Source organism: Tetrao urogallus, assembly GCF_951394365.1.
Source record: "Tetrao urogallus genome assembly, chromosome: 6".
NCBI lineage: Eukaryota > Metazoa > Chordata > Aves > Galliformes > Phasianidae > Tetrao > Tetrao urogallus.
Window position 1 is genome coordinate 27,507,947 of NC_136819.1, and position 11,589 is coordinate 27,519,535.

General features: G+C 40.3%; 1 protein-coding gene across 1 annotated transcript in view; it reads left to right on the forward strand.

Moving 5' to 3' along the window:
* MAP3K9 (mitogen-activated protein kinase kinase kinase 9) overlaps positions 1-10,547 on the forward strand; it is a gene marked incomplete at both ends in the record, with an annotated part of 43,007 nt that extends 32,460 nt beyond the window's left edge. The window contains 6 exons of the mRNA XM_079536899.1: positions 1,076-1,316; positions 2,025-2,147; positions 2,874-3,027; positions 7,308-7,420; positions 8,090-8,905; positions 10,066-10,547. Coding sequence (XP_079393025.1) covers positions 1,076-1,316; positions 2,025-2,147; positions 2,874-3,027; positions 7,308-7,420; positions 8,090-8,905; positions 10,066-10,547 — 1,929 coding nt within the window. The remainder of the gene's footprint in view (positions 1-1,075; positions 1,317-2,024; positions 2,148-2,873; positions 3,028-7,307; positions 7,421-8,089; positions 8,906-10,065) is intronic.
* Between the last annotated feature and the right edge of the window lie 1,042 nt (positions 10,548-11,589).

The following is an 11,589-nucleotide window of genomic DNA, read 5'->3' on the forward strand; positions in this document are numbered from 1 at the left end:
CCTGATGCACTGTGTGGTGTGTTGGTATAAGTTTATTGGAACAGCTCTTGAAAACCAGAAACTTCAACAGAGAACAGTAGTTGCTAGACTGCTGTCGTGTTTTGAGCACTGTGTTCCTCCATAGCAACGAGGAAAGAGAGTTTGATATCATGGGAAAGCAAAGATTAATTTTTTTCAATATATGGATGATAAATCTTGCAAAATGAGTTCTCATGTATGTGGTAATCTCCAGTGGCTCTTGAAGATGTGCACGTCAGCATTTTTTTCTCATGACGCTGTATTTAGGATTCAGTGTCTTTTCACAGAATCACGGAGTGGTTGAAGTTGGCAGGGTTTTCAGGAGTCATTTACTCCAACCCCTGCTTGACCGGGGCCACCCAGAGCAGGTTGCCCAGGCCCATGCCCACGTGGCTTTTGAGATCTCCGAAAAAAAAAAAGATTCTACAAGATTCTACAACTTTTCTGGGCAGCCTGTGCCAGTGCTCCATCACTCACACAGTATGAAAAAGCTTCCTAATATTCAGACAGCCTTCTGTGTTTGTGCCCACTGCTTCTTGTCTTATCTCTGAACACCGCTGAGAACAATCTGGTGCTGTCATCTTTGCATCCTCCACTTAAATATTTGTATGTATTGATAAGAAACACCGGAGCCTTCTCTTCTCTGGACTGAGCAGTCCCAGCTCTCTCAGCCTTTCCTCATAGGAGAGATGCCTCGGTTCTTTCACCATTTCAGTAGCCCTTTACTGGCCTTTCTCCAATGTCTATGTCACTCTTTTATTAAGGAGACAGAAAGTACACCAGATGTGGTCTTATGAGTGCTGATTAGAAAATTTTTCTTCACTTTTTTTTTAATGTCTGTATGTTAACAGTGATTTGAAGGGCCTCGAATGGCAATCACAGAATTTCTTAAGTATTGTTTTCAGTTTATTGATGTTCAGCTGAGTCTTGAACAGTGGCATTAGCTGTGCTGCGAACAAAAGTCAGTGCTGCTGTACCTTCAGAATAGGTGTTGTTAGCCTTAACCCACAGGTCACGAGATAGCTATTCTTCTTTCTCCTTTCTGATCCCCCTACAGGAGCTTCGCACATGGGAAGAAGAGCTGACTCGTGCTGCTGTTGAACAGAAGAACCATGAGGAGTTGCTCCGAAGGCGGGAACAGGAGCTGGCAGAACGTGAGATTGACATCCTGGAAAGGGAGCTCAACATCATCATCCACCAGCTGTGTCAGGAGAAGCCTCGTGTGAAGAAACGTATGGGGAAGTTCAAGAAAAGTCGGCTCAAGTTAAAAGATGGCAATAATATCAGCCTGCCTTCAGGTTGGTGAGACGAATAAGGCAAGATGGGAGGAGTATGTGAAAACCCGTAGCTTTGGTGTCTTCTTTGTGCTCATACTTGCACATTTTAAATTATAAAAAACATACCTTTGGCATCTAGGAACTAAACTTCATGCTTTTGTGGCTAGCATTCCTCAAAGGGAACAAGTCAAATTATAAAGCCAAGAAGTGGGATTGTAATGTTACATGTTTGTTAATGTATACGATTGATAGTAAAAATGTTGCAATTTAATACAGTAGTGCTCAAAATAATAATTCGAATAAAGGATATTGTTTTGTTTGGTTGTTTTAAGCAAATGTTCCTTCTCTGGGAATATTTTACATAATACTGCAGCTGAATCTGTAAGTTATCAGATTTCTTGAGGCAAGAATCAAAAACTTACCAGAAATATTGAAAGCTTTGATACTGTGGCATTACACAACTTCACATGTTAATGCAACACACAAGTGACTTCTAATGTAACCCTTAAAATAAACCTTAAATACTGGCAGTCTGTCTGAGAAGTCACATAGTGTTTTCCTTTGTTAGCATCTCTTTGTCCTGTAGAACATTTTCTATACAGACCCTGAAAATTTCACGTATTACAAGTTAGCATCAACAGTTATTTTTTTTCTTGTATTAAAAAAGGATTTTAACTGTTTTTCTGCTTGTGTTGATTTTTTTTTTTTTTTTTTTTCTTTTGGTAACAGATTTCCAGCATAAATTCACTGTGCAGGCTTCTCCAACAATGGATAAAAGGAAGAGCTTGATCAGTAGCTGCTCCAGCCCTCCTGCAAGTCCTACCATTATTCCCAGACTCAGGGCCATACAGTGTAAGGAGCTCAATGTAGTATTGAATTTGGGAAATGTGCAGTCTGTCAGCGTGGTAAGATGCCAAGATTCCATATCTAGGACAGGACTGTAAAAAGAAATGTTCCTAAAATGTTGGCTTTGTGCCCTTGCATGTATGAATTTAGAGAGAGAAAAATGGTGTTTTGACAATTGGCTGGGAGGATGGTGAGTTTGGTATTGTTTGGAGTCTGAACCTTACCTATACTCTTGAAAGATTGCTGCTTGATTTTACAGAGAACATATTCTTTGGGTCTGTAGGCTAATGTTTAGAATGTTAGTCTGCAGAGTAGATTTGTGAAACGTTATTGAAGTAGATTAAGTTACTAATGGGGAGAAAGAGAACCGGGGTGCTTATCATTAAAATAGTGTTCCCCTAATAACCCAGAATTAGGGAGATAAGTGTGTATTAGAAGTATGAAAGGAATGTTAATGTTTAGTGTTTGCATTAGATGTCACAATTCTTGTGTTTCTGACATCAGACTAATTCTTCTGAAGGAGAAAACAGTACTAAACTAAAGCCTATCTGTAGTCATTTTGAAGAGATCTATATGCTAGATCAATGTTGATGCATGATGAGAATTTTGGGAAATAACTCTGAATGAACATTTTCATTCTAACATTCTTCTGGCTCGTGTTCTTTACATTGCATTGGGACCCATGTGTGTACCTTTTTTTCCTATTTTCCACTCTTTTTTCTACTTATGAAGTGACTCCTGCTGAAAGCAGTAAAACATGGGGACGAAACTCAGTCCTTCCAAAGGAGGAAGGAGAGGAAGAAGAGAAGAGAGGCCAGAAGAAAAAAGGACGCACCTGGGGACCAAGCTCACTTTGTCACAAGGAGCTAGGTGCAGGAGAGGACAGGTAAGAGGAGGGAATTAGATTGATGTCCATGTTCTGAAACTGGTTGTTATGACGGTTTCCCAGGAGATTTGCCTGTCCTCTTGCAAGCACTTTTCTGCTTACATATTTGCTGTGCCAAAGGCTTTAGAAATTTTAAACAGATTAGAGAACTGTTGTGTTCATTTCCTTGCTAGGGGTCTAACCCTGACCTGATGCTTTTCCCGTCTGCCATTACCTTACTTTTATTTTGAGTGGAATTTCTCCTTAGCTGTTTCTCTGCAGCTATTCTTTTGTCTGTAGCTTTTTTTTTTCTTTTTTTTTTTTCAGGCTTTGTTGTTTCATATTACACCTGAGAATAGTTATTTTATAATTCTCAGCTATGTTCTCTCAGTCTTTTACGTGCTATTGTTTAAAAAGCATGGGACAGAACCAGGCAAATATCTTCTCTTCCAGCTTTTGAAAAGTACACATGTACCTTGAGTGAATTTTAGCAGATTTTGAGTGATTTTTAGAACAGGTGCAAGTTGTACCTGGCCCTTTTCTATAGATTCTTGTTTTGCGACTTTATTTTTTTACTTTCACTTAAAGTATAGGAATATTTTATTAAGACTTTGAGAGGTTTGAGTACCTGTTGTCTTTTAGTGGAATCTGAAGCAACTTCCACTGCTAAATTGATAGTTTGACTTCAGCTATATTTTTTAGCAGGGAAAATAAGGTCAATGATTATAATTTAATATTAGGTGCTTGAGCATGGAACTCTTGGCAAACAGATATTTATGTACTGTGTCATCACTACAATACTGTACAGGAACACCTAGATTGAAGTATTCAGTGGCACTAAGCTGCATTCTCCATCCAAGGTACTCTTAGCATGTGTTTTAACAGGGCAATATGGGGAAGCTACTTCAGCTTGCTGTTCTATAGATGGAATATTGTATTTTTCAGAATTAAAACTGATGTCCTTTTTTACAGTCATTGATTAATTGTTTTTAAAAAAAGGAGATGAGTGAAGCTGGTAGAACAGCACTTCTACCTTGAAATAATGCTCAGAATTTTGGAAATAAGCCCCTTTTTCTGATGATTTTTTTTTCCTGTTCCTTCTTGTATGGTCTGAAGAACTGAGTTGCTTTTGAGCATGGACTCCTGAAAAGGAGTTGCTTGCTAACTGTGATTGCTCTTAGTAAGATGACAGCATTTTGCAGAGTACTTGAAATGTGATAGTATTGCTGAGGGGGCAGTGTGGTTAACATTAATGAACTGTTTTACACTGTGATCATAGAGTCACAGAATCATTTTAGTTGGAAGGGACCCTTAGAGGCCATCTAACCCAACTCCCCTTCAATGAACCCGAGCACCTACAGTGAGATCAGGGTACTTGGAGCTCTGTCAAGCCTGACCTTGAATGTCTCCAAGGATGGGGCATCCACCACCTCTCTGGGCAATCTGTGCCAGTGCTTCACAACCTGTATTTTAAAGAACTTCTTCCTTATATCTAATCTAAAATTCTCCTCTTTTACTTTGAAACCACTTTCCCTTGTCTTATCCCAACAGACCCTGCTAAAGAGTCTGTTGCCTTCTTTCTTACGGCCTGTTAGATACCAAAAAAGATCATGTCACACTGCAGATTATTTAAATAGAATAGGACTGCATTAAAAATTAGTGCTTCAGATGATAGAGTACTTGCTCTTTTTAGTTCTTTTTTTTTTTAATCTAATTCTAATTTGGTAGGATAGGATATTAGATTTAAGTGAAGAGCTGGACTTAGCACAGAAAAGTCCAGTTTAAGCTTTCCCCATGACTCTGTTTGGGTAGCAGCAGTGCTACTATTCCACATGCTTATGTAGCTCTTTGGCCAAGCCAACATGAATATTCATCTTTTCATCACTTTCCATGTATTTTTCCTTAGGATTATTATCAGATTTTTATGCAAGAATTGCATTATAGGAGTTGCTATAAAAATCTCTAATGTGAGTAAACCTACCTGTAATGAACTTTAAGAAAAGTTAATCTTCAGGAGATGACTTGTTATTCATCCTTCTGCATTTATGTTTGAGCCTAAGAAATACATATAGCAGCAGAATTCAGCAGTTGCTATGCTGAATTACTGAGACTGGATAAAGCTTTATGCTGGAATAGCATTGTGAAAATTCAGTTGTGATCTTACAGTGTCTTCTCAGGAATATCCTCTGCACAGATCTTCAGAGTCTCCTTGTAGTGTTGCTTATAATTTCGGGGAGAGGAGGAGCGAAAATATGGACTTTGTAACTTAAAAAGAAATCTAGCAAGTCACAAAATTATTCTGGTAGCCATTTGTATTTCTATTCAGGTTAAACTATGCTATGTGAGTAGAAGCAAATCTGTCTGGTTTTGCCAAGGGAAGATTTTTCTGAGAAGTCAAGAAGTTTGTGTGCCCTCCTGTATAACAAAAGGCACTTTCCAAGGCTGTATGTACTTAACTATGAAGTAAAGCCTAAACTGAAGATCACTGCTGCCTGTTACATATGACTGTAGTCATTGCTCTCTTTGCACAGAGAGTGTTTTCACTGCCCCACTGAAGACTCCCTCAGTAGTTGTCTGCCTGTGTTCTGTGTTGACAAACTCTCTTAGACATGGTCACGCTGCTAATATCATTCATTCTCACTCACCAGCTTTCTCTTAACGTGAGTCTGCTTTACGATGTTTATCCTAACTGTATATGTTGTACACACAGATAATATGGATACAGTAAGCATTCTCTGCTGCATTTCATTTCACAGCTGAATATAGTGTGGAGGGAATAAATTGGACTTATGTTGTAAAATCATGTGGTTTCTTTCTTGACAAAGAGGATTCAGCCGGAACGATTAAGGATGGGAGAATGATGAGCTCTGAAGATAGATGGGAGCTGTATGAGATGCTTTTAGTGTGATATGAAACTATTCCTGAATGTTGGGAATAGAAAGAACATTTGGAAAGTCATGTCTATAGGTTGATCTTCAACCAACTGAACAAGTACTAAATCAAGCTAAGACCTTATGACTTTGCCAATAAAAATATAGCTAGTCTGGTTGAGCTAGTCAGTTAGGTTGAGAATAGAGGAAAAATACAAACCGAGAAAAAAAAAAAAAGTCCTTACCACCTTGATATAATACGACCTTGAAATCCTGCCATGGAAGTAATCTTACAAATGCAGAGTGATTCTAGTGGAAAATGAGAATAAGGAGAGGGTCTTGATCACAATCCTTTCCTTGGAAAGAAGGGAGAATATGAGCATATGTAAGCTGTCTTCTCAAAGAACAGCACAAGCTGGTCATGTTGCTGAAAGAGGTCTCATCTCTTCAATTCTTCCAGTAACAGACATGCTATTTTATGTCCATCTGAGATCATTCAGACAATCCATAGATGTTGTCTTCTTTCATTCAATTTTCTGAGTAAGTGCTTTTAAGCTTTTCACCAGCATTGATGGGTTTAATGTTGGAGTTCGTAGAAGGACGCCACAAAACTATCAGCTTGGAGACTACTGTTGACTGAAAAATAAATCTACTTGGCTTGTTGAGGTGTCAAAATTGTGCAGTTTACTGTTGTTGTTTCTGATATTGTGAAAGTGGTGCAGAATACGTATAGGATGATGACAGTGAATATCTGTTAACAGGACTACTAATAAGCTTAGGGGCAAAGCAAGATGCCTTTAAACTCAGATGACTTCGATGTAGGGATTTACTTTGGTTTTTTTTTTGCTTGTTTTTGTTTTTTTGTATTTTTGGTCTGTAACTAGGAGAATAACATGAACCATGGTGTGTAATTACTCATTTTTCCATAGTCTGTAGCTTATGCTTTTAACCTTTTGTACTTCAAAACAATATTTTCTCTAGAGGAATGTAATATATTCTTATGATATAGAAGCACGACTGTTGTTATGACTTCAACGAACTATATTCCCACTGAGTGATTTTTGATTTTCACTTTTCACTTGTATTTCATGTAGAAATGTTTTTAGAGCTGTTTTTCCCCTCTTCCTACTGAGCACTTTATTTTGTACTTGCCATGGCATGTTTGCCTTAGAAGAAACTCTCTCATCTAATTTCTGTCATAGTACTTAGTATTACCATGCATTCATAGCTATTGTTTATCATCAGAGATCTTTTGACTGTTACATTGTCACAAATTAGGGAAGTGTTGTAAAATATCTTGCTAGCACAGGATTGTAAATCTATGTAATTGAGATGGATTAATGCATACCCTAAATAGAGCGATAGAGAATATAGAAGGGAGGAGGTAGTTTCTTGTCAGCACTCTACATCTTATTCATTCTATTATTTCAGTTTGAAAGCTCTGGTAGAAGGATACAAACAGTGGTCATCCAGTGCACCAAACCTAGGGAAGATTCAGAGAACTGCACCTGCTTTTCCAGGATTCACCAGCTTAGCAGAGATGGGTAAAGTATTTACCTGGACTTGATATTCTCTTGTTTGATATTCCGCTTTGCTATTCTGCTTCCATTCACATGAACTTTTGAATGTCCATTCAATGAACTTTCCCTTGTCTTCACCTTAAGCAATGTTTTCATTTTGATGGTGTCTGCTTTTACTGTATTCTTAGTGAAATAAGTACCTTCACTTTGGATTTTAATTTTTTGTTTATTCTTATAAGCTAGCAAGCTTCTCCTAATTCCCCTCTTCTTTCCATGCTTTCAACTCCTTTCAACTCCTTTCCTGTTAATATTTAGATGAGCAGTGTGGTTACACCCTTACTTGCCAAGGAGAGATTCTTACCATTTTCCTACCTTTTCACTCATCACCCCCATACGTACAAACTTTGGAGGTAACTGGAGCATATATCGCTTCTGGTATGCTGTTTCCTTAATGGCTCATGAAAAAAATCAACGTGTCAGTAACTTCTTTGGAGTTTTTGGGTACTTGTCTCAACCTGTCTGTTTTGGGATCAGTACCTTGTGAGCATTTGGCAGTTGGTAAACAGTGCTTTTAGTGAGAAGGATAGTTGCATCTTCTGAGAAGAAGCTTAACTCATGTGTATTTGTAAAACTTGGTGAAATTAGCTAAAGTCTTGCATCCATGCAAAGTACTTTTTTTCATTTGCTTTCCAGATGATGAAGACAGTGAATGTCTTAATGGGGAGGGCAAAGTGCACCCTTCACCTGGGCACAACCAGTCATACCTCTGCATCCCGTTTCAGAAGAATGATGACTGGGATGGGCCTTCTAGTGATGCCAATGATGAGTCCACTCCTGTGAACTCTGCTACAAGCACCCCACAGCTTACACCCACCAACAGCCTCAAACGTAGTGGCTCCCACCACAAACGGTGCGAGGTTGCCTTGCTTGGCTGTGGAGCGGTTCTGGCTGCTGCAGGCCTGGGGTTCGATCTGCTAGAAGCGGGGAAGTGTCAGCTGCTGGTTGAAGAGGAGCCAGAGCCACCCAAGGAAGAGAAGAAGAAACGTGACAGCATTTTCCAGCGAGCTGGACGCCCACGCAGGAGCACTAGCCCTCCTTCTCGAAAAATCTTCAAGAAAGATGAGCCCATGTTGTTGCTTGGCGAGCCATCCACATCCCTCACCCTTCTTTCCCTGTCTTCCATTTCCGAATGTAATTCCACCCGATCCCTGCTGCGCTCAGACAGTGATGAGATTGTGGTATACGAAATGCCTGTCAGCCCTGTGACAGTCAAGGCTCCCTTGCCAGCCATTAATAACCCACTAGTTAATGTCCAGATTGAGAGATTCAAACAAGACCCCAACCAGTCCCTCACTCCCACACATGTGACGGTCTCTTCCCACACCCAGCAAGGCGGGCACAGGCGCACACCTTCTGATGGGGCCATCAAAGGGACTGGACTAGTTGTCAATGGGTGCCCAACCAGTGGATGCCCTTCCAGTAGCTGTTTAACTGGAGCACTGGGAGCAGGTAGGTTTTCAGCCATCTTCCTTTTCTTCTTCAGAAGAAGGGCCCAAACACTATAGATACTTGTTAGGAAGTGAGCATATTGCATATACAGCATCTGTTGCCAACCCACAGGCAAGGCTCGTGGATGTTGTCTTTACAAAAATAAGGACTGGAACAATACAGTAACAGTCTCTATTCCATCACCTATACACCAAGGAACTCTCTGCATCATGTTGTGAGGCAGAGCCATGTTATTGTATCAAGGTACAAATACTGTTCATTTTTAATAGTTTCTCAGAATTCCATCTCTGTTGCCTTTATGCACTTGTTTGTTTTGCTGTTACAACTTTAAAGCAAATTATAATCTTTAAGGCAGTGAAGACTGAATCTCTAAAGCAGTGTGGGGCCTCTGCTGCTCTTGCTCTTATTCCTTCACAAGCCAGAGGGATTTTCTTGGGTAGGTAATGTTCTCATTGTTACAGTCTTTAGGAGTGGCTGTGACTAGATAACTTAATGCTTTCCCTATTTTTTTTTCCCCTAGTAATCCACAAGAAAAGAAAAGACTAGAATGTGAAAATTAAGTCTGATTTAGCTAGACTAAATGAAATGTGGCATTGTCTGTTGAATGGAAGTCTGCAGTAAGATGTGGGTTAATACTCATTAAAATATTCACGAAAAATTTTGTTCTATTTTAAAAACAACCAAACAAGAAAAACAAAGTGTCTACATTAGATTTTGTTAAGTGACTCTTCTAGGGAGTTGGTCTAACTCACTGCAAACAGGTGTCACACCTCCTGCTGTGCAAGTGTCTCCCCCATCCATTCAAGCTTTTAATGGATAATGTGCCTTCCAAAGGATTTGGAGAGTTCTTACCTCTGATAGGAGGTCAAATCCATGCTGTGCAGTCTGAGAATGAAGAAAACAAATCAGAGAATGAACAAAATACTCTGCCTATGCAAGGCAAGTGAATCAGGTGTTTCACAATGTGTTGAGAAGGATATAGGAATAAAGAAACCAGTTATTCTCTTCAGTCTTGAAGATATGGAGATTGTAGGTTCTGAATGGAGGCTTTCTGCTTTGAAAATGTTTTCGCAGTGTACGTACGATAAGATTTGTCGGAACCTTTTAGAAGTGACATCTAACATGTTTCCCTCTTCTTTCACATTCTCTGTTTTGGATAGGTGTATTAAAAACACCTAGTCCAAGTAGAGATCCAAATGAGGTCCCTCGCCTGCCAGATCCCAACCTTGTTTTTCCTCCAACCCCGAGACGATGGAATGCACAGCAGGACCCCACGCTGGAAAGACCCAAGACGCTGGAGTTCCTGCCTCGGCCTCGGCCCGCAGCCAGCCGGCAGCGGCTTGATCCCTGGTGGTTTGTGTCACCCAGCAATGCCAAGGGTGAATCTTCTGCCAACAGTTCAAGTACTGACACTCCAAGCAATCTGGACTCTTGTTTTGCTAGTAGCAGCAGCACTGTAGAAGAGAGACCTGGACTTCCTGCACTGCTTCCTTTCCAGGGGAGTCATCCTGTAGAGGAGCGGACACTGTTGGACATAGATGCTGAGGGACAGAGCCAAGACAGCACCATTCCGCTATGCAGAAGTGAACTTAACACACACAAAGCTACAGCATATGAACTCAAGCAAGAATTCTGGTCATAGTATGAAATTCACTCGGGACAGTAAGCCCCTCTAAATTCAATTCTACTTTTTGCACTGAGAATGCACTTTGAAGACAGATGAGTTAGATGCTACGGAGATCGTATGGTGCTGCCTCTGCTGAAGGTGTTGTTTAACTGCCTGATTGTTGTCTGCAGTTGGGTGTAATTTGGCGACTCAGAGCTGCTGACTTTGCTGTGGGGTTTTTCTGTAGTCTTCCCTGTCACCTTATTGCAGTTTGTATCTGCAGTAAGCTAAATTTATCATATCGAAGTCTTTGTTACTGACCTTGTAGGATTTGGCACTTGCAGTAAGTATCTATCCTGGTATTCATCAGTATTTTCAAAACTCAAATGCTGTAATACAGCAGATGCCAGTATTTATTTTTCCCAAACATTCCAGGAAAGAAACAAGTAAATATTTGGAGACTACCTTCTCTGAAATGTGTCATTAGATAGGCCTGGGAATCATGGTGCCCCCACTGAAGGAGCAGAAGTAGCAGCAGTCTTACTCTTTCTTGCCCTCTTTTGTTCATGTCCTAGTGTAAGGTGGATTGCTGAGGAAGGCTGTGGCGTCTCTATTGGTGGAGGTCTTGGAGAAGAGACTGGATGGTTGGGAATGAGTAGGTGTAGTTGGTCCTGGCTTCAAGGCAGGTTGAGTGGACTTCGATGATCTTTTGAGGACCCTCTCATCCCTATTTTTTCATGACCCTTTGCTTTCAAAATAGCGACTGGGGGTGTTATGACTACTTACTTCAGCCTGTTGTTTTGTTTCTAGCTGTGGTTCCATTAGCCTCTTTTTTTGTCCCCCTGTATCACAGACTCATAGTTGAGTTGCCTCAGCTTTGGGAGGGAAATGGACAGGAACTCTAACTTCTGCAAGCAACACGCAGCTTTAAAGAAAGTTATGCCCCTCATTGTTTTTCTTCCTGTTTCTCATGTTTTTTAGGAGTGGCCCTGTAAACCCGAGGTGGTTCCTGTGCATGCTGCTACTTGTTCAAGGCTCTTTTGAAATTGAGACTGTGTTGTTAGTAGTTGGATTGTGC